This window comes from Acinonyx jubatus, chromosome X (genome assembly GCF_027475565.1).
Source record: "Acinonyx jubatus isolate Ajub_Pintada_27869175 chromosome X, VMU_Ajub_asm_v1.0, whole genome shotgun sequence".
Classification (NCBI taxonomy): domain Eukaryota; kingdom Metazoa; phylum Chordata; class Mammalia; order Carnivora; family Felidae; genus Acinonyx; species Acinonyx jubatus.
In genome coordinates, this window is record NC_069389.1 from 95,853,363 (window position 1) to 95,880,505 (window position 27,143).

General features: G+C 41.3%; 1 protein-coding gene across 2 annotated transcripts in view; it reads right to left on the minus strand.

The window, feature by feature from the left end:
• Window positions 1–482: 482 nt before the first annotated feature.
• LAMP2 (lysosomal associated membrane protein 2) overlaps window positions 483–27,143 on the minus strand; it is a 36,213-nt gene continuing 9,552 nt past the window's right edge. Inside the window, exons 2-9 of one of the 2 annotated variants that reach the window (XM_027054346.2) lie at window positions 24,067–24,185; window positions 23,215–23,428; window positions 18,938–19,096; window positions 16,784–16,971; window positions 15,614–15,736; window positions 13,123–13,186; window positions 12,462–12,626; window positions 483–1,931 (exon numbers count right to left, since the gene is read on the minus strand). In XM_027054346.2, the coding sequence (XP_026910147.1) occupies window positions 1,792–1,931; window positions 12,462–12,626; window positions 13,123–13,186; window positions 15,614–15,736; window positions 16,784–16,971; window positions 18,938–19,096; window positions 23,215–23,428; window positions 24,067–24,185 (1,172 nt within the window). In that variant the 3' untranslated portion in view covers window positions 483–1,791. Of the gene's footprint in view, window positions 1,932–9,716; window positions 10,119–12,461; window positions 12,627–13,122; window positions 13,187–15,613; window positions 15,737–16,783; window positions 16,972–18,937; window positions 19,097–23,214; window positions 23,429–24,066; window positions 24,186–27,143 lie in introns of those variants that run through there. The other variant, XM_027054345.2, reaches the window with a different exon arrangement.

Genomic DNA, 27,143 nt, shown 5'->3' on the forward strand with positions numbered 1-27,143 from the left:
CTCTTGCTCTCAAAAAAAAAAAAAAAAAAACACACAAAACTTTAAAATTATAGGGTTAGAGGGGAGCCTGGGACTTCAGCTCAGGTCATGCTCTTGTGGTTCGTGGTTCAAGCCCCGTGTCAGGCTCTGTGCTGACAGCTCAGAGCCTGGGGCCTGCTTCAGATTCTGTGTCTCCCTCACTCTCTGCCCCTCCCCCACTCATGCTCGCTCTCTCTCTCTCTCTCTCAAAAATAAACAAACATTAAAAAATTTTAAAAATAAAATAAAATAAAATTATAGGGTTAGAGTAAATAATCTTTAGGGTCCTTTCCAGTATAAACCTAATGCGATTAACATGGCATATTTGGTGTGATTTATGGTTAATACCTTGCACTTTTTCCTCTAATTTTACCTTTTATTCCTCTTGTGTTTTTGTCATTAATTAAAAAAAAAAAAGACAAAACAAAACAGAAACCAGTTGCTAAAGGTACTGAGTACATGAATTTCAGTAATGACCATAGCTTTTATTGGAAGGATTTACTATATTTCACTGAAAGCCTTCAGACACAGATGGCTGGGTACGAAGATACTGTCATCAGCGAGTTACAGAAATTCTGAACAAGCCAATATATACACAGAATGAATTAATAAAATAATCACTTCAGTGTGAATGTCTTCTCCCGTCCATTGGTTAAACTTCCTTCTCATTTGTCTATACATTCAATATGCACGCTGTACTTATAATGAGCAGTATGCTTCAATAGGGGCTGATTATCTAGCTCATTTTAATGCCAACAGCTTCTCTCTACCCCCCTATCTATGCTCTGCCCCACGGGGGCCTTCTCGAAGAAGCAAGAGCCTAGTTGCTATGCTTCAGTGCCTCCCTTCTGAGATTGCTGTTAGCTTACATTTTATAAGTACCAGTCTGATGACAACACTAAATAGATTTTAATGCTCTAGAGATCAACAAGATGAGGTAGAGAAACACAACACAATCTGTCCTAATTAGTTCATAGAATATTTCTATCTTTCAATGCTAATCAGGCATCCAAAGAAAAGAAAAACACAAGGAAAAACAAGGCAAGTGGTTAAATACGCTTGAATCTTTTCAGTCTATGTTGCAGAAAAAGAAGCAGGTTTTTTTTTTAACTTTAATTCTGATGCCAGTTTAAAGTTCTGTTGTGGTCTCTTGGGTCTGTTTTTCACCCAGGGAAAAGTCACAAGCCTGAGATCCTGGCTTCATCCTTAAATCAAACTCAAAGAAAACAGCAAGTCACATAACCTAAAAAATGTTGATGGTCCTGAGGACATTCGACTAAAAACCAAGTTTGAGCATATTTGATGGGCACTTATGTCACATCGATATTTATTGAATGAACTATATGCAAAAATACTGTGATGAGTTTAAATCAGGATAGTTCTAATATTAAAACAGAACACCGGTAGTGAAACAGGATTTATTAATTCCATTAAGAGACAGCTACATATTTTATTCTTATAATGGCCAGGTTAATAAGTTTAAGGCATCTGAGGTTAGGATCAAAATTTGGCCAAGGCTTCTAAAAGGGTAGACCTTAACACACCACACACCAATGTTTTTAACCAGTTTGTCTTCAGGACCAGTAAATACAGTATTTAATTTTAAGCTGATAAAAGAGAATAGTTTTTATTCATAAAGACTTATCTCTAAATGCTGGGACTGATTTCAAAAGTTTCAACACTTCAGTCTTAAGAGAGCAACGTGTTTCAAAATTGAAAGGCAAAAGAATCTTATGTGCATGTATTTTTATATAATCAATCAAACTACAGGTTCTAGAATTGCTCATATCCAGCGTGATGGCGCTTGAGACCAATAAAGTAAGCCAGCAACACTAGAATAAGTACTCCTGCCAATGCTGCTCCCACCGCTATGGGCACAAGGAAGTTGTCGTCATCTGCACTGCAGTCTTGAGCTAGACATGGAGAAAGGACAATTGAGAACAGAAACAGTGACAAAATTTCAAATCTGCAAATGTTAGGTTAAAATGACAGCACTTCCTGACACGCGTATTTGTCTCTGACGACAAGGGAACAAGTCACTGGCACTCCTTATCGGCAAATGAGATGTTCCACCAAAGCGATTTTCCAAATAACCAAATCGTACACTTTTAAGGACCTCCCCCGCCCCCCTGCAAATGCAGTCATTTTGGATGAAAGGTACATAAACTGATCACATACACTTCCCAGGTTTCTTAAACGGAAGATAATGATACACAGAATGAATCTTTCCTTGATGACCAGGCTGTGAGCTTTCAGAGGCCAACTGTTATAATGTAGAAGCAGCAGAGTGCCCAGAACACTGCAGATTGTGAAGCATTAATGCAAGGAGCCAACTGAACAGCCATACAAAGCAGACATATGAACTCAACACGTAGCAACCTGAGGTCATTGAGCAGAAAGGAGAAGCTGACCCTGATAGCATAGCTGCCTGCCTCTCGTGTGAGTCAGACAAGAAAAGCAGGGGTTAGGACCTCAAAATGTGCTGTGATGGGGCGGCAGCCCACAAAGGGCCACGGAAGTGTTTCAGAGGCACACTCAACTCGGCCTTGTTACACAAGGCATACTTTGAAAGGGGTGACACTGGTGACTGAGGAATGAGCAGGAACCGGGGCGCCTGCGTGGCTCAGTCAGCTGAGCGTCAGACTCTTGATCTCAGCTCAGGTCATGATCTTGTGCTTCGTGAGATCGAGCCCCGTGTTGGGCTCTGTGCTGAGAGCACAGAGCCTACTGGGGATTCTCCCCCTGCTTCTCCCTCTGCCCCTCTCCTCCCTCTCCAAAAAAAATTTATGAGTAGGAATTAACCATGCAGATAATGCGGGAAGGGCATTCCAAGTATATGAAACAGCACAGACCAAAATATGGAGGGCAAGAAAACATGGCATTTCAGGGGAAATGCAAGCAGGTCGGCATAGCTAGGATGGATCAAGAGGTACTCTTGGCTGGAAAAGCAGCAGAAAAAGGACTCCAGGACCAGCTCACAAAGGCATTGTATGCTCTAGGTAGCCTGGCCTCATACTGATGGGGGAAAAGAAACAGTGTAGTAAGATTTTAACCAGGATATTGTTTTGGAAGTTATGGCAGCTGCAGGACTGGAAGTGAGGAGGCGTCTCTATTGCTAGAGGCCAGAAGACCAATAATATGGTCCCCAACCGGATTAACGAAGCACAGATACAGAAAGGGACAGACTAGCGATCCAACGAGAAGACAGAATGGATCACACAGATATTGGGGGTGTGGTAGGAGGTAATAAAATGGCTTTCAATTCCACACCTGAGTGATTATGTAGATACCGGTGCCGTTCATCATGATAGGGAATACAGGAGGGAGAATCTGTGCATTCAGATTTGTTTGTAGTTATTTTTATGTGTGTGGCCTGGGTTTTTTTAATTTATCTATTTTATTTTTGTGAGTGTGGGCAGGGTGGAGAGAAATATGTGGAAGAGGGAGATGGTCAGTTTTGGATCTTCTGGGTTTAAGATGCCTGTGTCCCAACCGAGTGGTTGATGAACCTAAGTGACAATAAAAACCAGGGACACATTTATGTCTCAGCAAGGGCAAACAGAATTTAAAAAGGACCAGAGACAAAACCCTTGGGAACACTAATATTTGAGGAATAAAGGAGCAAGGAAAAGAAATAGAAAAGGCGTGTAGAAAGTGGTGCCACAGAAGCCAAGGAAGGAAACAGCTTCAATCAGCATGGAAGAATTATGAAAAATATTAGAGAACCTACTGGATCTCTAGCAATATGGAAGGTGTTGGCTGTGAGTCCAATTGCTATAGGTTTAGGAGCAAAAGGAAAGTGATCGGTTGGGAGATCAACGACTTGGGATGGGGAACATTCAGTAGTCGTTCTGACAAGTTTAGAAGAAGAGAGGACAAGGAAGTAGGTAGTTAGAAGAACAAAGGCTAGTTTTAGGGTGGAAGAGACTTAAATACAGTCTGTAGACCAAGGGAAAGAGCCATTAACAATTGACTGAAGACGGGGCGCCTAGGTGGTCCAGTGGGTTAAGTGTCCAACTTCAGCTCAGGTCATGATCTCACAGTTCGTGGGTTTGAGCCCTGCGTCGGGCTCTGTGCCGACAGCTCGGAGCCTGGAGCCTGCTTCGGATTCTGTGTCTCCCTCGCTCTCTGCCCCTCCCCCACTCACACTCTGTGTCTCTCATTCTCCCTCAAGAATAAATAAACATTAAAAAAAGTTAAAACAGGGGCGCCTGGGTGGCTCAGTTGGTTAAGTGCCCGACTTCAGCTCAGGTCACGATCTCGCGGTCTGCGAGTTTGAGCCCCGCGTTGGGCTCTGGGCTGATGGCTCAGAGCCTGGAGCTTGCTTCCGATTCTGTGTCTCCCTCTCTCTCTGCCCCTCCCCCGTTCATGCTGTGTCTCTCTCTGTCTCAAAAATAAATAAACGTTAAAAAAAATTTTTTTTTAAAAAGTTAAAACAAACAAACAACAACAAAACAAACAACTGACTGAAGACAATGGTACAAAGTCGCCTAGGAGGCAGGTGAAATGGGATGCTGGAAGCACCGAGCAGGAAAAGAAAAGCTACTGAGAGTGGAGAGGAGGAAGCAATGGTACAGATGAAGGGACACCTGCAGAGGAAGGCAGCTGGGATGTTGAACCATCACTTCTACTTTCCATTTCCTTGCCTCTTACTGCCCTAGCTTGCAATCTACCAGGGTTTGAGAAATCAGATAATTAAGCTCGTTAGAACTGTGTCGAAATAAGAATGGACAGGCTACAAGGCAATTCTGATTGTGCCTACATTTAAGAAATGGGCCAGGCTTTTGCTAGCCTCTGGGACAATAACTGGGAACAGGATGCAATCCTGGAGTTTATGGACTTTATGATATCGGCTTTGGCTGCCAGCTCAATGATCTTTTTTACTTGCTTCTTGGTTCTGTTAGAGATCCAGATAGCTGAGATTGCCAGATGTGACTTGTGAGTATATGGGCAGGAGCACCCGGTGAGCTGACTCCTCCCCTTCAATTTCCCAAATTACCACCCAGCATATAAACTATGAGGTGACATGAACCATAAAGTATTATGCCTTGGATGTAATATAACTTGGTTTTTAAAAAATTCATTAGCAGATTAATTTCTTATTCTGGCAACAGATTCATAGTCCTCTCTTTCCCAAATTGGGTATTTGACCTAGTATTGAAATGACTTTCATAAATACTGCCAATAAGGCTTTCATGTAAGACAAATATTCCCAGAGTAGATCAAAAAGGCAATTCCACTAATACAAAGACCTTTCTAGATGCTGTCACTTACTTAAAATGCTCTCAATTAGTATGTGAAGTATTAATTTATAATAACTATTGATTTTACGAATTCAGCCTTTAAAAATTCTTTAGGTGATGGAAAGAAATTTTGGAAAACAGTAATTTTAACAGGATCACATCCTGAAGGAAAGAAAATCTCTCAGGTCATTTTGACCTGATATATTTGCAAAATGTAGACTTGAGACCCATACTGAAAATATTTCTGGAGAAACAAAGAGTGTATTTGTGGAAGAGTTCAATAATTAATTACAGAAGCACTGAAGATTTTTAAAGATAAAAAGGTTTCACGGCTGCTGAAATTTCAATGAAAAGTTTCATATAGACTAAAAATTCTATTAATCCTCACTTTTCCGTTAGCTCAGAAATTTTTCAAAAACTATTTTCAGTGTACAGTTTTTAGTCAGAAAGCTGAGATATACATTTGTGACAAAATATAAAACAAACTCATCTTAAAAACCAACTGTCTCAAAATTTCTCTTTGGAAGAATCAGCATTAAGAAGAGTATTTTTTTAAAGAAATTTTTAATGTTTATTTTTGAGAGAGAGTGCACAGGTGCACAAGCAGGGAAGGGGCAGGGAAAGAGGGGGATAGTGGATCTGAAGGGGCCCCACACTTTCCGCAGAGAGCCCGATGCAGGCCTTGAACTCACCAAAGGAACCGTGAGATCATGACCTGAGCCGAAGTCGGAGGCCTAACTGACAGAGCCACCCAGGTGCCCTAAGAATCATGGTCTTATGTGACACCTAATTATATACCTTTTAGATCTACAAACTGTTTGAAGTATATCACATGAATCTGAAGATACTTGAAGCTACTCAGTATTACCCAAACATGTCTATACTAGTTTTCAAAAACAAGATATGGTAATTATTGATGCAGAAAGCTAGCTATCAGAATAAAAGAGATGGGTGGGAGCAAGAGGAGCCCAAGATAATTTAACATTATCTACTTAAAGAAACAAAGATGAAATGCTAAAACCTTAAAAAAATATCTGAGTCTTTCTTACAAGAATTCCTCCTGAAAAGTGCAAGAAGCTTCAGATGGTATATTTTACGCTGTATATAAAGTATGCTCTTGATTATATCTAGTAGCTTCTTTTCAGATTTGTTCTAAAAATACTCAAAATTTTCACTGAAATGGAAACTATCACTCAAAGAAATCAAGAGTAACAGGATTTTAAAGCCCTCAGCCCCCAGATGAAGAAGTGGAGACCCCAGAAGTTAAGCAGCTTGGCCAAAGTCACATGGCAGCTAGTAGCTGGAAGTTGTGACAATTAACTGGCAGTCACATGGCTGAAGTGGGCAATCCAGAGGAAAGTTAGGTTGGCAACGCCAGGTTGCCAAGTTTTTGTGTGTGCTAGGTGACTGGGAAGCTAGGTGAAAATTGGACGATTCAAGTATTTTAGGGTGATCTGAGAGAGTGATTGCACCCAATCTTATTTTGGTTCAGATCAATAGCTGGGTTTGTATGGCTGCAATGTGTACAGCTACTATCTATAGATATTAAATATCAGCCTCAACTTAGGGAGTTGAGAAAAGTGAACAAAGAGGGGCACCTGGGTGGCTCAGCCGGTTAAGCATCCGACTTCGGCTCAGGTCATGATTTCACAGTTCATGAGTCTGAGCCCCACATCGGGCTCTGTGCTGACTGCTCAGAGCCTGACGCCTGCTTTGGATTCTGGGTCTCCCTCTCTCTCTGCCCCTCTCTGTCTCTCTCAAAAATGAACATTAAAAATCTTTTTAATAAAAATAAAGAAAAAAAGAAAAGTGAACAGGGAGATACTCTAAAGCTCTTCCTATGAAATAAATATTCCAGATCACTGGTTCTCTAATTGGCTACATGCCAGATCTTACTGGAGCGCTTACACACACATACGCGCGCACACGCGTGCACACGCACACACACGCGCACACACACACACACATGCACACCCAGACCTGCTAAGTGAAATCTTCTAGGAATTGAGGCTGGCATGTGAATTTTTCTAACAAGCTTCCCAGGTGATTCTTAATCTGTAGCCAGCCCAGCATCAGTACAGACCGATGCACGGGACCACTCTTCCAGATGGTAATACACAGAATATTTTGGAAATAACTTAGTTCCACTTCTAAGCTTTTCTAAAGTTTTCCCTTTTGGAAGAAATCGTCATCATAAAGTATACAAAAGTTTTACTTTAACCAACGGGAAAAAATGTGAGCAAATTTCCTTAAGAAATAAAAGAATCTTTATTGTTTGTTTTAGAAGCAGTATGTTGAGCAAATTGGACAGGCAAATATCTAAACACCATACATCAACTAGTGGTTTAAACATATGAGAAAAAAACATGAAAAGTATTTGCATGGACCAGTTTCTTTATACAAATGCTAAAACATGAGAAACACCTAGAACCAAATAGCATGTGAGACCAGCAAGGTGTAAACCCAGTACAAAGAACAAAACTACAAAAGGTACAAAGAACATGTGGCTATAGGAAGTAATAGTGTAAGTAAGAGGATATAAACTGGCCCATGTAAAATACAAAAATATTCAATGAAGTCAGATTTTCTACAAAACAGTGCTAATTAGAGGTATTTTAATATGAATTAGGTATATAATCTAAATGTAAAAACTTTTAGAAACATCAACAGCATTAAGCAAGCGCCACCCACTTGTGCTTCCGGTTTTTATTTTCAAATAAAAAGCTGCTTTATTTTGACTCATGAGAAATATCTAACGCCCATTTTCTTATAAGCATTATCTATTCATATAAGGTTAACAATCCTACACTAGAACACTATTTAAAGTAAAAAATAACTTTTAAAAATCAGATTTATATTTAGTCTTTAAAAAGTGCCTTAAGCTGGCAATGCAGCTCAATGTAGCTTTAAGGGAGGGGCTGGCCAAGAATCTGATTCTGAGCCAGTAAGAGTTTCAGGCTACTCTAAGCAGAGAGCAAATCTAAGTGGGAGAAAGTATTTACCACTCCAGCATAACTCGAAAGATACCTATAGACATACGCATGCTAACATGCAGTTGCCTGTGTGTGTGTGTGTGTGTGTGTGTGTGTGTGTGTGTGGTGTATATAGCCAGACTACCAAAGTAATTCAACATCAGTCATAGTTTGGAACCCACGTATCCCATTTTCTAGTGAATGTGGGGGCACATAATCTCCTACTCCAAAATCACAGGAACCTCCCTTCCATATATGGCTGCATATTAAAAACTTTTAAATATTGCTCAGCCATTCCAATACCAAAAAAAGGTCTCCTAGAGCAGTGAAAACTACCTGATGTGTTAACTATCAAGCTGAAATGTTTTGCTTTCTCATATAAACATTAGGCAGTGCATGATAAGTGGACAATTGGTGCATCTCTCCAGGGCACAAAACTGAACACAAAGTACATGAATTAGTAATGATTCCACCATAATGAACAATAATAACGTTAAGTTTTGATTAGCACAGAACCATTTAAATGTGAAAGTCAAATTAGTAAATGCTGTAGCAATCGATGCAAGCTGGAAGAAAGCAGAACTTTTTAATGCACTAAGAGAAGACCAAGACTTTTAGGTTAGGTGCGAGTTACTTTCTAAGTGTAAGTGCACTTCTTTGTCTGGGTTCTAGGACATCCTGGCATTTCTTCTTTAAGAAAAAGAGAAGGAAAGGAAAGGAGAAGAGAAAAAAAACACAAGAAAAGAAAGAGCATACTACCACCGAGAAGCATACTGCAAGGCTAAAGAGAAACCACATTGATTTCTGCACTGCGTATAGAGGCCAATTTACAGGTACAAAGGTCTAACGCCCCAAACTGGCACTGCCTAGCAATTATCTCTAAAGCACCTAGAAAATGGATTGAAATGCCCAGTTGGAATAGTCTTGTGTCTTGCCATTAAAAGATTGAAAGAAATCCACTTTTTTTCTTTAAAAAAAAAAAAAGGATTAAACAAGATTAACACCTATTCCAAAATTTATACAGCTTTTGTATCTTTTGTCATTACAGCCACATTAAATACAAATGTATTCAAAAGGCATTAGAAAAGCATTCATCGCTAAGAACATAATACCAGACCCTGTTCAAATCTATTGGCATATCTCTCATAGGTCAAATATGCAGCAATGCCAAGGTAGCTAAGTTAACCTGCAAACAAAATCACAAAAAAATGCAAAAGGAGCAAGTACAAATCCACTGTAGGATGCACTGTGTCAATTTTGACTCCATGTAGGAAAAAAAAATCTCTTTTTGAAATCTGTTTCCTGAACTGTAGATTGCTCACCAGAATACTGTAGGATGCACTGTGTCAATTTTGACTCCATGTAGGAAAAAAAAATCTCTTTTTGAAATCTGTTTCCTGAACTGTAGATTGCTCACCAGAATACCTAGAGCAAATATGCAGAAATACTAATTCAAGACAATAGAGTAGAACCAATAACCCAGGTGATTTCACACACGCTTTTTTGCCGTGGAAATAAGTTTTAAATTCCTTGGCTGGGTGGGGGGAAAGACCCAAAATCACGTGATTAATGTGTAGTTTATAGTTTTGAGGGGGGGGTTCTATTTATTTAAGTTCGAAATCCCCCACACCACCCATTCTAAGATCAGAACTGCAACTAAAATATACCTCAAACTGAACAGTATTGCATGTTGGAACTTGTACTTGCTTTGTTATTTTGTAACAGAGATCACATATGGATCAGTATTACAGAGTCTGATATCCGGCATAGCTTTTTCTTCTGCCAATTAGGTAAGCAATCACTATAACAATAATCAAGCCTGAAAGACCAGCACCAACTATAATTGGTATTAGAATGGTGTCATCATCCAGCGAACACTCCTGGGCTGTAGGTGAGAAAAAGTGTGTGACAAATAATGAGTATAATCAAAAATGAATGTCCAAAAGTAAAAGATGTTGATTCAAAAGTCAGAAACGCTCTTACGAAATCAACGTTAAGTAACTAAAACAGGTATATTGTAATGATAAAGCTACAGAAAATTATGGATTGCTCTAGAATTAAAATCCTAAAACTTACTGGTCTTTTCTTTCGTGTGTGTATGAATATAGGTATTCACGTATATGAATACATATATACTCCTTTATATCTCTGAGTAAGCACATACATACGTGTACGTGTTTCATATTTCAAGTCCTTTCCAAAACAGAGGAATGTTACTTTACCAGAAATGAAGAGAGCTAATCCAGCCCATTTCTACACGGCCAGATTAGCCTCTTAGTGGTAGAGTCTTTGGGAAATTGAGCACAGATCAGAAAGGTTTAATCATGGGATTAGAACCGTGCTGGCTCTGGAATCCTTTAGAGCAGAGAGCAAACTATAGCCTGGAGGCCAAATCTGACCCAAGAGCTAAATATGGCTTTTCGACATTTTTAAATGATTTAAAAAAAAAAAAAAGAGGAAGAAGAAATTTTGTGACACATGAGAATTATATGAAATTCAGATTTCAGTATCCATAAATAAAGTTCTATTGGAACCCAGCCACACTCATTTGTTTATTGCCTGTGGCTGTTTTCATGCTACAACAGTAGAACTGAATAGTTGTGACAGAGCCCATATGGCCTCCAAACTTAAAAACACTTACTGTCTGTGCCTTACAAATACACTTTGCAGATCCCTGACCTAGAGTGTATGATTTTAATGGCTACAGAAGTCAAGAGACTGGGACCTCTTACTAATTTGTGTGTGTTTACTGCATTTATCAACCTGCCTAGGGCTGGCAGCCCACACGGGCTAGCTTGTCTATTTCTGGAGAGTAGTCCCATCCAGTACAATCCAATCAACACTCTTTTACCTTACTGCAAGTCTATTTCCTCCTCCTCTACAGTCAAGTATATCATATTTATGGGTACCCATGGTCAAGAACCTAGCTCCATGAGTACATTACACATCCATTACCAGGATTAAATGCTGTATATTCCTTTGGGTACCATTTTTAACTCTACATACAAAAAAACCAAAGTTTCAGATCTGAGAAGGAACGCAGCCCATGTCTATCTCTATTACAGCTGACTAGCTAAGCAGACCCGAGCTGCTATCACACTGAAAATGATTTTCAATTCTAAACACAAATCTGGGCCTAAAATTAGGGTAACAATGTAGGGGAGCTAGATAAAGACTCAAAAATAAAACTATGAAAGGATCAAAATAATCGTAGTACATAAGCAAAACTGACAAGGGAAAAGGAAGGCTTCAAAACAATTTCTAAGTGTGATTGACCTCTCCGGTCACGAGAATGGTGGGATAAAGGCCCCCCACTTACCCTAGCCTAACCAGGTCAGGCAGGGGGATTCAGCACCACTGCAAAAGCAGTTCAGGGGCTCATGGCACATTTGCTTTTAAACACAGCTTCCACATTTCCTTCTAAACCAGAGAATTAATTGTTAAAAAGGATGCAGACGGTTTGAATGGCTCTGCTCAGCAGAGCTGTGATCCACAAACCCCCAGTTTTAGGTAATCAGTCTAAAAGGACAAGTCAATTAAGAAATTTTATGTACTTTTTTTCCCTGTGTGCAAATGTTAATCTTGTAATGCCAAATGCATCTTTCATATTCATATCAACACACTGAACTGAGCCCTCCACAAAGGTTTCATTAAAAAATCTGATAAATACCACCATTAGCCCTGAGTAGATCTTCCAAAAAAACCTCATTCACACTGGCACATGCTTTTAAAAACTCTCCAAGTCATTTTGGCTGACCAAAACACTGCTCATGGTATTTGAGGCTTTGCTAATCATAATCTTTTGTCTTAACAAAATAAGACCCAACTGCTTTTATTCGCGTATGAAAATATTTCCGACGAGAAGATGGCCCCCCAAAAACAGATCCAAGATGCTCAAAGCTGCCATCCTTCTCACAAACTAAAACCTAGGAGTTTCTGTACCTTAAGCTCACTTAAGCTCACTGAAAGCTTCCATCCGTTTTTAGCCTTAAGAACTTGGGTGCAAATGGTTCTCAGATCCACACAAAAAAATCTAGTTTGAGCAAACCGATGAGCCAAATACAGTTCACACAACTTGCTCAAGGCTATGCGAACTCTCCAACAGAGTCACAAGAGATGAATTCATATTTCTGTATTTCAATGCTTCGATGCCCATGAGTCAAAGGAAAAGCCACCTATCAGTCAACATGAGAACATAAATTATCAACAGAACTTGCTCAACTCTTACCTGTAGAATACTTTCCTTCCATCACGTTGAAAGGCTGAACCCTTAGATCAAAGGTATTTATCTGAAATGCTCCAGACACTGAAACAGTCTGCTCTTTGTTGCACATATAAGAACTTCCCAGGGGCGCATCCCAGTAGCTCAGATTGTTATTTGCGATGCTGAAAACTTTAAGGAAAACAGACATGTTAGTAACTTCTTTTTAAAGTAGGCTCTACGCCCAATGTGTGGCATGAACTCACGACCCTGAAATCAAGAATCGTACGCTCTACCGACTGAGCCAGCCAGGCGCCCCTGTTAGTAACATCTCATCTTGTCGACCTAAGAAATGGCACAGTCCTCAGAATTTTCCAGGGAAGTATGGAAGCTTGGGGTACAGGGTCTACCCACAAAAAGCCATTCTTATGACCACTAGGTTTCCTATCTTTCTATTAGGGGTTTCTATGGTCAAAAAAATCAGTCACATCCTTGACTATTAGCCACCACACTTTGAAAATAAGGGAGACTTAAGTTACTGATTTTCATGTGTGGTCGAGGTACAATTTCCACACAGAGTCTTCTGTTACATTAAATAAGGTACTATTTGGTAACAAGACAGCTATGGTTTCTATTTCTTCAGTGAAACCCAGCCCACTCTTCTCCCCGAGGCCAATGCTTTGCTTACCAGAGCCATTTACCAAATACATGCTCATATTCACTTCCTTCAGATAGAATCGGTTTTCATTTTTCTGTTAGGAAAAGAGCTTCGAGTTAATCAACACATCGCAACTGTCCACAGGTACAGTTAATATCTACAGACAAAAAGCAATCTAATACTATTATCCAGAAAATAAAGCCACAGATTAGACCCCGGGCCAAGAGAATAAACTGCAACAAAGTAAAACGTGACAGAATCTTTTTTCCTCTGCATTTTGTTCCCATTTTTGGACCAAAGGTGTAGTCACACGGCTCTTCGACACTCAAAAGTTCAGCCCCTCATTTTATTCCTCGTGTCACTTGCTGAGCCCTCGCCTCCTCTAGCCAGCATCTCAACAGTCTCTTCTTAACTGGGCTCCCTCCCCGCCTTTTCAGCCTCTCCAGCTGGGATCTTTCCTTCGCTGCTATTATCTTTGTGAAGCACTCATCTGATCAGCCAGTCATTCTAATTATTTTAATGCTTAGCATGTACAAGGCAACATTATCTAAGTGCTCCAGGGAGCCGGCCACGTGAACCAGACTCAGATCCCACCCCCACCATGTTTGCAATCTGCCAGGAAAGATAAGATAAATACATAAAGAAATAACCATATTGCAAAAAAAAAAAAAAAAAAAAAAAGACAGCGACAAGTTATAAAAATTAAAAGGAGACAGATGACATCCAAGTAGGAAAGAAGCAAAGTGATACAAGCTTAGGGATAGGCCATTTGAACTAAGTAGGACTTAATCAGGAAACAAGCAGGAAAGGGTATTCGAGAAGGCAACAGCATGAGCTAAGGTAACCAGAAAATAAGCATCGTCACAAGTACGCTAGCATTTGAAACGTACTCAGTACCAAGCAATGTTCTTAAAACTTCACATCGAATAATTATAATGCCCCGGTCTGGGATGGAGTGATCGAAGTAGGGAGATGTTAAAGTGATTTTCCCCAAGGCTATATGGTTGGTAGTCAGTGAGGTGGGGTTTGAACCCAGGAAGTCTGGCTGCAGAGCCTATGTACTGATTACTACTATGCTCTCCCAGCTCACTGAAAGTGCACAGGGCACAGGGTGAGGGGAGCGTGGGATTCATGAGAAGGGAGAGAAGGAAACAAAGCCGGACATGCAAGTTACGTTGCATGGTGAGGGCGGGGGGTGCCGGGGGAGACACTGGAAATACACTGCCGTGGAATTTAGAGATTATCTTGTTGGTAAAACAGAACCACTGCAGGCTTCTGGGGAAGAGCTGTGCTGCAGGAAGGTTACACTGATGCAGAACACTGAGGGAGGAGAGGAAGAGAAAGGACTAGTTAGGAGGCTGTTTCAACAATCCAGGTAAGAGGTCATGCAAGCTGGAATCAGGGCCAGGAAGGAAGGTGACAGATGGGGAAGGAAAATGGAAGGGAGAGACGCAGAGAAATGTCAGGAGGAAGCATAAAAGAGGCTATCTCTCTCCTTGACTTAGGAGGCTACATCTCAGCTTGGCATTCAAGGCTCCTCACAGTTTGTCCCAACTACTTTTCCATACCCATCTTTCATTAAACATGCCACATGCCTCATTCTCCTAGCTGGTCTTGACTGTGTTCCTTTACCCAGAAAGTACCTGTACTTTTCCACTTACTCCCCTTAGCTCCATATGTATAAATCTAACCCATCCTTGAAGGTCCAGCTCAAATGTCATCTCTTCCGTGAAACCTTGACTCTCCTCCACCCAAAATGAACCACTGCCTCCTCTATACCCCCACAGGCTTTGTATTTTCTTCTGGTCTATCATTCATCCCACTTTAAGTTTAGTTATTTGGTGGGGGGAAGGGAAGAGAGAGAGGGAGGGAGAGAATTTTAAGCAGGCTCCGCAGAAGGTTCCCAGGGCTCAGCCCTGGATTTGAGCATGAACAAAATCCCAAACACTGCCATTATAAACTATCTTGATTTAATGAATTTATGCGTGTTAAGTACTTAAGCCAGAGCCTTGCACATGGCAAGTACTCAATAAATGTTAACTGTTATCATTGCTGGTACTGTGACAAACAGTAGAGCCTCCAAAAAGCACTAAGATATTATAGCAGACAAACATGAATTTTCTAACCAGTAATAGAGAAAAATATTATGGAAACTACTTTTTATCTTTTATAAAATACATGACATATAAATTCATGCACACTTTATGATTAAGTATATCTATATGAGATGGATTACAGAGTCTCGGTGGGGGAGGTGGGTTAATTCTCGCTCCTATCGTAAAGTCTGTGTGACGGCAGAACGGTCACTTTTGGTGAACATTCATACAAGAGTCCTGCCCACGGACCACTGAGGTGACTCTCAGGGATGAAAGCTGATCAATGGACTACACTTTATAATTAAGTAGTGCTGAAATGGAAAATACCGCTAAATAGCCAACCCCCCGCCAAACACACAGCTGTTTAGACTTTCAGATGTGTTCCTAAGAAAACGAACCTAATCTTAGAAAAGTCTGTTACTCACCACGGCAAAGACAAAGTCAAGAAATTTGACGTTGCTGCTGTTCAGCCTAAGCAGAGCGCTCTGAGGATGGCAGTTACCGGTGAAGTCGGTTGTGTTGGGGTTGATGTTAATAATCGAAGCAACCTGTCGTGGAAGGAGAGGGAGAAAAGTACACATTAACCATACGGGTCCACGGCAAAACCTTATACTCTAATCTGCCACGTCGGTGGAGAACAGAAATTCCTTTTGTCTGGATACCTAGGTTCATGGTGTCTTACTTTCAAACAAAGTTGGCACGGGCTCTCAAGCTAGGACTCAGACAACTTTAAGGAAAAAAAAGAGAGAAAAACAAGAGGGAAGCTTCCTCAGCAATGAGCCAAATGACAAGACACATTTTTATGGAGCACAAGGGCCATCTGTCTAGCTTGTTTAAGTCGCCAGACTCTGGGAACGGGCTTGGGCGCCGGCACGCCCTCTGTAGCCTCAGCGGAGCACTGCAGCTAGAGGAGTGCATCTCTCCGACCTGAGTCATCAAAGAGCTGGAGACACAGCTGCGCCGTTCCTGGCATCATCAACCTACACTGCGCTTCAGATACAAATGCGAAGAATTCATATTTTAAACGGACTGAAATAAAGATCAACTATTTGTACTCCGATTTGCTGATGGTAAATACAATCCAAACCCCAAAGAGTCCTGGATACAGCTAGGTTTCCTGCTGGCCAAGACAAGGCCTTGACAGTGACATTAACTCTTTGTGTAACTCCAAACTAATCAAACCTCAACAAGTCAACATCAAATCTCTGTTTAAAACAGAATCGGTCTAGGGGCGCCCGGGTGGCTCAGTAAGACTCTTGCTTTCAGCTCAGGTCATCATCTCACAGTTTGTGAGATCGAGCCCTGCAATGGGCTCTGTGCTGACAACGCGGAGCCTGCTTAGGATTCTCTCTCTCTCTCCCTCTCTCTCTCCCTCTCTCTCCGCCCCTCCCCTCTTCACACTCTCACCCCCTCTCTGTCTCAAAACAAATAAATTAAGTTTAAAACGAAAACCAGAATCGGCCTAGTGCTCGCTTCGGCAGTACATATATTAAAACAGAATCAGTCTAGTAACAGGACTCTTGGGCCAGACGTAGGATATACCGTATTTGAAAGGAAATACGAGAAGAACGTAGCAAGAAAAATAGACAACTAACCTTCTCGTCAGTAATGTTCAGCTGCAGCCCCATGGTAGCCAGGAGACAAGTACCATTGCCATTATTAACCGAGTAGGACCCAACCTCTGGTTTTTCCTTTGGAATGGGCGTTGTAGTAGAAGCCGGTGTGGTGGTGGGAGTGACGGGCGCCACAGTGGTTGAAGTTCGATCTTTTTCACACAGAAATTCTAAAAGAAACAAAGGACAAAATAAACTAAAGGGGACTTTTCCTCAACTCATAAGGCCAGGAAAGAACAAAATATCTCTCACAACAGAAGTCTAAAGGTTACATTAGGGGCAGCGGCCACCTTGATACTACAGAGGTTCCCCAACTGCTGCCTCAGATGCACACCGTCTCTAAGGGTTATGACACACCAGACACAAACGCCGTATCTACTTACACATGGCCACGCACTCCCATTTGTAGACCCTTAAGTCCCTTTATTCCCAAAGAACTTCACCTGCCTCTGATGTCAAGATGAGAGATTTAAGCTTTTTTAAAATCGTTTTACTTATTTATGTTGAGAGAGACAGCTCGAGCAGGGGAGGGGCAGAGAAAAAGAGGGAGAGAGAGAAAATCCCAAGCAGGCTCCCTGATGCCAGCCCAGAGCCCGACTCGGGGCTCAAACTCACGAAACCGTGAGACCGTGACCTGAGCCAAAACCAAGAGTTGGACGCTTAACCGACTGACCCACCCAGACACATGGAGAGATTTAAGTTTGAAAACATTCTACTCCTACCTAGGCCCACCCTCTTCTTGCCCGCACACAGCCACTATAAGGAAGGAGAGCGGTTACCAGAAAAAAAGTTTAGAGATCATTAAAGGGTTCAAATGGTAAACCCATTTTTTGGTAGCACCCCTACAGCAAATCAGACACATTTCAAACTCCCCTTAGGCAGTGTTGGTAGTTTTCCAGAGCTCGTGAATGAGAAATTACGACATTTCCATAAAGTCATATATAAGTTACAAAAGCAGTTTATAAAATTCAAGCTTCGAACACAAGCTGTGACAACGCGGAGCCTGCTTAGGATTCTCTCTCTCTCCCTCGCTCTCTCTGCCCCTCCCCTCTTCGCACTCTCACCCCCTCTCTGTCTCAAAACAAATAAATAAAGTTTAAAACGAAAACCAGAATCGGCCTAGTGCTCGCTTCGGCAGTACATATATTAAAACAGAATCAGTCTAGTAACAGGACTCTTGGGCCAGACGTAGGATATACCGTATTTGAAAGGAAATACGAGAAGAACGTAGCAAGAAAAATAGACAACTAATCTTCTCGTCAGTAATGTTCAGCTGCAGCCCCATGGTAGCCAGGAGACAAGTACCATTGCCATTATTAACCGAGTAGGACCCAACCTCTGGTTGGTCTAAGATCATCCTAAGATCATCCTGTGATCATCTACGATCACAACCTGAGCTGTGGTCTTAGATCATCAAAAGCTAAAGAGCTGATGATCAAGCTATTTGATGATTTGTTCAAACAAAGATTAGGTTTGATCAGCTGAAAACATTATAGGTGAAACATTTTTTAAAAACCATCCTCTAACAGGTACGTCATCAACTTAAAATTCCAAGTTCCAGGGTGCCTGGGTAGCTCAGTCGGTTAAGCATCTGGCTCTTGGTTTCAGCTCGGTTATGATCTCACGGTTCGTGAGTTCAAGTCCCACATCGGGCTCCGTGCTGACAGTGTGGAACTTGCTTGGGATTCTCTCTCTCCTCCCACCTCAAAATAAATAAGTAAACTTTAAAAAATTGCAAGTTCCACAAGAGTATGAATTGTCGCTCTTTACAAAAACTTTACAGTCCACCGTAAACCATGAACAAATCTCAGGACAGAAATGCTTTTATGGGGTGCCTGGGTGGCTCAGTCAGTTAAGCGTCCGACCTTGGCTCAGGTCATGATCTCACAGTCCGTGAGTTCGAGCCCCGTGTTGGGCTCTGTGCTGACAGCTCAGAGCCTGGAGCCTGCTTCCGATTCTGTGTCTCCCTCTCTCTCTGCCCCTCCCCCATTCACACTCTGTCTCTCAAAAATGAATAAATATTTTAAAAATTTTAAAAATAAAAAGAAATGCTTTCAGATAACAAGTTCAGTTAAAGCCAGCTGGTATACTCCAACCTTAAATTAGGACCCAAGTATCTATACTTTAAGTACTCACCTTTTGTGCTCACTGTGCCATTCTGGACAAAAGCTTGTAGGTGAACATCCCAATAGTACTGGACAACATCATCCTTTTCTAAAGTTGATAAACTATTGCATCTGAAGATGTTGTTCAATGGAATTCTGAATCGCACAGGGTCATAAACGGTCAAAATCCCTGTAAAACAAGATTAACACCAGCCATTTCCAAGAAGGTAGGAGAAAAGCAATAACGTAAATACATGTGTAGACTTTCTTCTCCTTCCGTCTGCCTGTCTTAACCCCATCCTCAAGTGACAAAGCACATGGCGCGTTCAGGAAATGACAAATTCGCTGTGGCTGAAACATAGGGAGTAAGAGGAAAGACGCGATGGGGGTTAAGAAGGACAGACGAGCTGCAGGTGGCCACACACCGAAGCAAACCAAATGAGCTGAGGACAGGTTAGGCTTTGTTTTGTTAGCAGTGGAAGGTTAGCTCCAGTTTTTTAAGCTGGAAATAAATAACACACATATCCTTTATTTTCAGGAAGATGGCAAAATCATGGGGGCTGGGCAGGGGAAAAAACTTTTAAGAAAAGTCATTTTAGAGGGAAAGTGCTTAGAAAGCTGCTGACCTGGTTAAGGGAAAAGGGGAAGGGGTTGCCTGAATTAGGATGGTGAGTGGCAGAAGAAACAGCAAAGAGGCCAAACTGAAAACATATCTAAGGTAGAAGCAACAGGGCTTGGGGGCACCTAGGTGGCTCAGTCCATTAAGCATCCAACTCTTGCTTTTGGCTCAGGTTATGATCTCACAGTTTCGTGGGTTTGAGCCCTGTATCCGGGCTCTGTGCTGGTGGTGCGGAGCCTGCTTGGGATCCTCTCTCTCTCCTCCTCTCTCTGCCCCTCCCCCACTCGTGTTGTCTCTCTCTCAAAATAGATAAATAAACTTAAAAAAACAGGGCTTAGTGCTCAAGGAAGGAAAAAAGATGGATTAATCAAGGATTTTACAGTAAATCCTTATTTTTGTGCTACTATCCCAGAGGAAGTTGCAGTAACTAAAATGAGCTTTTGAAACCTCTTCCTGGATAGCATTTAAAGACTATTCCATTTCAGGAAATCTTCAGAATGTGAAAGGAATAAGTTATGTCCATTCCGAAGAGTTTTGAAACTTTAAAAGACTATGATCACAGTCATCCACCCAAATGGCTTCATTTCTTGCGGAGAAGCGGCAAGGAAGGAAGGTATTTAAGGTCCCTAATACAGGCTGCCTTCCATGCTCTCCATCATGTAGCAAGGCAGACAAATAATGCTGTCTTGGCGCCCCCTAATGGCTACAGGGAAAAACATTTTTTAACCAACGACTAGAACATTTTTTCCCCCAAAATCATTTCTCACTGTCAACATAAATGAATGGACACTTGACCTATCTTACATAGACAGACCTTAAAAACAATCTGTAGACATCCTGCAGTTAGACTACGAATTCTTTAAACTATGTATTATTTATGAATATGTGTGTATTCGTCAAATATGAACACAAGCATAGCAAGACTACAACTCAACATTCATAAGAGTGGCTGCCTCTTGGGAGGCAGAGAGGAAAATGGCTCTGGGGTCGCAGTGAGTACAAAGGAAACCTCAAATGTATCTGTAAGGTTTTATTTCTTTAAATAAGTAAAAAAGATGAGGCAAGTAAGAAAAAAAGGCAATTTAATAAATTCTGGGTAGTGGGTACACGGAGGTCTATTATTCTCTGCAATTTTCTGGATTTTAATCATGAAAAAAAATTTTAAAAGAAAACAGCAGCTTCAAACTTACTTCAATTATCAGACACCTAAAAATAAAACACTAAATCAAAACCCAACAGTCCATTGAAGGAAACCATTTTAAATTCCGAATAGTTTCAAATATCTTAGTACAGAGATGTTAGTAATAAAAAATTGCATCCTCCCCATGTTTAAAATAAAAAGGAGGTGAGTTAGGTGTTTAGAGTCCCCAGTTTTTCCATTCAGATCTGTCAGATCTGCCCTCTTCCTGCCGCCCCCTTGGTCTAGGCACGCATTACGTCATCCCTCGGTGACCAGAACAGCCTCTTAAGCTGGCATCTCTGCCTGCAGTCTCCTCACTTCCAAATTAATCCTGCAGAACATTCTTTATAAACTACCGTGTCTGCTTTGGTTATGGCATCCTCCTGCTTCAAAACCTAAAACAGTTCCCCGATGCCTACCCCGTCAAGCTGAATGCCTTTCCTTGGCTTCCAAGGCCCCCTATAATTTAGACCCACTGCACCCAGCCAGCCTGATTTCCCCTCTGCTACACACACAGCCTCTATTTTAATCAGGCAGCTCTCCAAACTCTGCTCCACATGCTACGCTTCCCCCTGCTGGAAATCCTCTGCCCAAATTCTCCACTTACCCAAATTCGACCATTAGCTGAGTTTTCAGCTCGGGTCCTTCTTTATACCAAGCTTTCTCACCCCTCCAACGCACACTGACCTCTCCTTTCTCTCTGCTCCTAATGAGACCACTTGTGAGGGCACTTTTTTTTTAAGTTTATTTATTTATTTTGGGAGAGAGAGCACAAGCAGGGGAGGGGCAGAGAGAGAGAGAGGATCCCAAAAGAGAGAGAATCGGGCACTGAGATTGCACTGATCTCATGAACCACCAGATCATGATCTGAGTCGCAGCTGGACGTTTAATCGACTAAGCCCCAGATCAGGCACTCTTAACCATGGGCACTCATAGACGGCCTCAGGAAGTATATACCATCTGCAAAGTTTACTCTGTACTTTGAGAGAGAGGGTCTACAGCTTTCTTCCTGTTGCCACCCCCTCAACAAAATCACAAACAACAACAAATCACACTATCTCAATGCTTTCTACTTTTTTCCATATAACTTGGAAAAATAATTTTGCCTTGTGTCCCTAACTAGTTTTAAAGTTCCTTGAAGGTGAGGGGCAAGTCTTATACTAGTTCTAAAAGACAATGTCAGGCACGAGGCTAAATATGTAAGATAACCAGTAACAGACTCGCTCTAGTTACCCTCTCAAACTAAGATTAGGAAAGAGAAAACTAGGACTGATTTCCAGGTCTCAGTCCGTGTTACCTCCCAAGTTTTACATGAGCTCATTCACTTCTGGGTCTTGAAAATATGGCCTTTTGATGTCCATAAATCCCAGTAAGTCATTCACCCCCCAAGCCTCACAAGTGACGGTCATCTGCCTGTGTTTTTGGGGTCAGAATGAAATCCTATCTGTGAAGAATGCTCGGCTACCACGTTAACCCAAATCTCAGTAGAAGGGAAAGAAAGGAGAGAATTCTATCCCTAACAAAACTGAAACCTCCACTATCCATGCCTTCAAAATGTTTAGTACAAAAAAAAATCTAGTACACATTTTGATTCTAAGAGTTACAAGAATGCCTTATTACTAATGCTTTCCCAAATTCGTTTTGACCTGAAATGGTCTCAAAATAACAACAGATGTTGACTTCACTTTGCCTTTACTTAATCACTTAGCTTTCAATCAAAATCTTATCTAAGTGGTAAAAAGATCTAAAGATGAAGCATTTCTGCTGATCTCAGGTTACTGAACTTGTACATATTTAAAATAGTTATCAGCTAAAGGATTTTCTCATTCATTCAGATTTGATGAACTACCCACTACTGAACGAAATAAATGATAATAGTCAAGTGCATGAACTCTGTAGCTTAACAGACTTTGGTTCAAACACCAGCTCATCCACTTACTAGCTGTGTAACCTCTGGGAAAGTTATTTAATCTCATTAAGCCTCATTCCCTTTACCTGTAAAGTTGAGACAGTATCTACTTCCCAGGCTTGCTGCTGTGGATTGAGACGCAGCTGGTCACACATTTAGGGTACTACCTAGTACAAAGTAAAGCACTCAGGGACACTTGGGTGGCTCAGTCGGTTAAGCGGCCAACTTCGGTTCAGGTCATGATCTCGTGGTTCATGGGTTCGAGCCCCACGTTGGGCTCTGTGCTGACAGCTCGGAGCCTGGAGCCTGCTTTGGATTCTGTGTCTCTCGCTCTCTCTCTGCCCCTCCCCCGCTTGTGCTCTGGCTCTCAAAAATAAACAAACATTTAAAAAAAAAGTTAAAAAAACAAAGTACGCAAACAATGACAGCAAATATCATCACTGTGTTGAACACTGCTGTATGTGGGGCGGAAACAAAGACGTGAACTTTCCATTCTAGTTAGGAAGACAGTCATGCATACAGATGACTTTTAAGTCATTTACATTTGTATTATTAATAAAGAGTAAGAGAACAGAACACAAATCTAATTCTTAAGTTTACCTTTATCTTTGGCATCAGGAAATGTTGTGTTGTCACTAATGTTGTAGGAAAATGAGATACCGTCAATCGAGTAAGTAGACCCCTCCTTTGTAAAATTCACAACCCAGGAAAAACCGGATCCAAATTGCACGGCTATTTTGGGACCATTCTGGTCTTCCCCACAAGCGCTTCCATTATATGTTGCAGTGCTGAGGTCTGAAACAGTTACAGTTTTCTAAAAGAAAAAGAAGTTTGGGGGTAAGGAACACACAGGCGGAAATGACCATCAGGCATTTACATCGGATGTGCCAATTCAGTCTACGTTACACATCCCCCCATGGCCAGGCTGCCCTTTGGCTGGCCTGTTGTGGAAACCAGTCTCAGATTCTTCATCTACAGACCAGTCCTCTGGACAAAAGGAAAAGGAAAAATGGCCTGAACTTCTCTTCTTGATTTTTTTTTTTTAAATCAGGTTATAAGCAGGCAGGACCTTAACCAAAAGAAAATAAGACAAAAAGATTGAGAGGGCACCCCCCCCAAAGGACATTATAACAGCAAACTATTAGAAATGGGAATGCTTTGATGTCAGTACATGTTAAAGCAGCACCGATGTGGTGAGGCATGAACACCACACAGTCTTTGGATCACGTGCCCTTAACCGACTGCAAGGAAAACTCCAAAGAACCAAGGAAGTAAAATATTCCTTCTAACACTACACAGAATACCTTCAGGTATCTAGGTTTTTAAAAAACCCACAGAACTGAAGCGTTAAGTCAGTTAACATATGAAATCTCATCCACAGAAGTATGTAAAGGATAAAGAACGGAACTGAGTTTCTACTAGAAACCTCAAGGAAAAAAGAAAAATACTTACATAACTTTTGCTTGTAGTCTCATAGCGTATTGTGAAATTCATCTGCCATTTTGCATAAAGGCAAGTGGCTTTTCCTGAATCTGTCAAATTAAGTTCTAATGCGTAAGATGAGACAGCTCCTAGATTTATTAAAAAGAAATAAGATTGTGAAACTGTACCACAAAAACATATCTAAAATAAAAACGACCCCTATCCACCACTGAAGTTCAACCAGCTCTAAGATGAAACAAAGTCCTTTGGTATCTTGGTGATGGTTTTTCTTTGTATTTTTAGTGGACTCCTATTCATAAAGTTAGCATTACCCCTTCCAGAAGGAATGGTTACTTGACCTAGGATGCCTCCTAGTAGTCATAGCCACACTCGCCTATGCCTGGCTAGTTTTGTTTTAGGCAATTATAGTTTGCCCATTAGACTTTTGTTTTTAAGGTAAAGGAGGTTAAGGGGGAGCTCAGAAGGGGGCGTTAAACGGTCTCTCTCAAACCAGCTGATGGAACTTTCTCTGCAAAAATAATGACAGATCGGATGTTCTATGGTCTTGTTGCCTTCAACCTGGTCACAAGCTATGTGGCCTATGACGCATGGACGTCTTGTTGAACTGTTTTATTCTTTTTTTTTTAATTTTTTTAAATGTTTATTCATTTTTGAGAGACAGAGACAGAGTGCGAGTGGGGAGGGGCAGAGAGAGAGGGAGACACAGAATCAGAAGGAGGCTCCAGGCTCTGAGCTGTCAGCACAGAGCCCGACGCGGGGCTTGAACCCACAAACCGTGAGATCATGACCTGAGCCGAAGTCAGACGCTTAACCAACTGAGCCAACCAGGCGCCCCATGAACTATTTTATTCTGATGTGAAGATGTGGGATGGCTCTTTGTAAGCATGTGTACCATGTGACCAAAAGAACAGACCTTCAAAGGTTGTTAGATCCATAAGCAAAACGTTATTTTTTTTTATAAATGTAACATTCATCACTTGGTTCCATTTTAAAATCCAACTAATCAGAAAGGCTGATGAATCTTTCAACATGGATTCAAAGTCACTTCCTGTGTTCTCAACCTGCTACCTCTTTAGGCAGAGAAACCTTACCAGGACAGAAAAGCCATGGGGCTTTTGAGCTAACTTGGCTCTCATCTACACTAGGTTCAACACAGGGACATTCCCTATTAAACTGAAGAGCCCAAGAACTAAAAATACTATGTGCCAGCAAACACACCAGCAGCATAAATGACAGGCAACCAGTTTTCTTCACTGTCTCCCACATTACCCAAGGGAAAAGCAGTTTCCTGCTAAGACAGCATTAATGATAGCTGGGCAATCCGGCGTCATCTACAAGCAGGGACATGCTATGGACTACAGAGAATCAAGTCCTAAGAGGACTACCAAGAAGGCGTGCCTCAGCAACAGCTTTCAAGTTGTACACAAAAGCCTGTGGTCATGATGCTCCGGAAGCCAGGCTGTCCTGCAAGCCTGAATATTATGCTAAAGCGTGTGGTTACTGAATGCTTAAATGTATTGGTTAAGGCTTGAACAGACCTCCCGAGGCCTGAGCAGGTTCTGTAGCCATTCTTTTCTAAGTGCAGTATGGAACAGAGCTGTCATCCCTGATCCAAGGCTATCTGGTAATGGAACTGAGGGCTCTGGCTTCTAATTTTCCTTTTTGTTTTCTCTTGCCTTTTCTTTCTTTCTTTTTTGGTTTATTTTTTAGTTTATTTATTTATTTTTTGAGAGAGCGAGAGAAGAAGAGAGCAAGCCAGGGAGGGGCACAGAGAGATGGAGAGAGACATCCCAAGCAGGCTTCATGCTGTGAGCGCACAGCCCGACGCTGGGCTCCAACTCACGAACCATGCGATCATGACCTGAGCCAAAACCAAGATTCGGACATTTAACCGATGGAGCCACCCAGGCGCCCCTGGCTTCTAATTTTTCTGATCAACTGGAAGCCTGCATTTTATATGCTGTCTTTCTTGGTCTTTTTTTTTTTCTTTCAAAATTCCAAAAATTTATTTTTGTATTTATAGACAAGCTTATTCTTTTTTTATTCTTTTTAATTTTTTTTAAATTTACATCCAAATTAGTTAGCATATAGTGCAACAATGATTTCAGGAGTAGATTCCTTTGTGCCCCTTACCCATTTAGCCCATCCCCCCTCCCACAACCCCTCCAGCAACCCTCAGTTTGTTCTCCATATTTAAGAGTCTTTTCTGTTTTGTCCCCCTCCCTGTTTTTATATTATTTTTGCTTCCCTTCCCTTATGTTTATCTGTTTTGTATCTTAAAGTCCTCGTATGAATGAAGTCATATATTTGTCTTTTTCTGACTAATTTCACTTAACATAATACCCTCCAGTTCCATCTACGTAGTTGCAAATGGCAAGATTTCATTCTTTTTGATTGCCAAGTAATACTCTATTGTATATATATACTATATCTTCTTTATCCATTCATCCGTCGATGGGCATTTGGGCTCTTTCTATACTTTGGCTATTGTCGATAGTGCTGCTATAAACATGGGGGTGCATGTGTCCCTTCAAAACAGCACACCTATATCCCTTGGATAAATGCCTAGTAGTGCAATTGCTGGGTCGTAGGGTAGGGTAGGTAGGGTAGTTCTACTTTTAGTTTTTTGAGGGACCTCCATACTGTTTTCCAGAGTGGCTGCATCAGCTTACATTCCCATCTCTTGGTCTTGTTTAAAGTCCCTAGCTTTAACAGATCCTCCTTGTATTCAAAGCATTCAAAACTGTTAGACATAACCAAGAAAAGCCTCACGTGAGTTAATCTTTTACTTTTCAGAGATATTAAAGGAACAGAAAGAAAATGGCATAAAATAGTAATAGCACCAGTGTGTACCCATGTGGGAGACCTCATACCTCATGAAGCAGAAGGTACAGGTTGTGGTTCAAATTTACCACTACATTAAATTTAAGATAGTCTAGCTGCCAACCTAAAAATAAGAACTGAGAAGTGCCCTGAGGGCTCCAGCACTTTCTGTTCTAGTGCCTTTCTTCCTGTGACAGCTATCCCTTTCACAGAGCTTCCTGGCTTCCCCTACATCTCCAACTGCACGGGGACCACTTTTACTC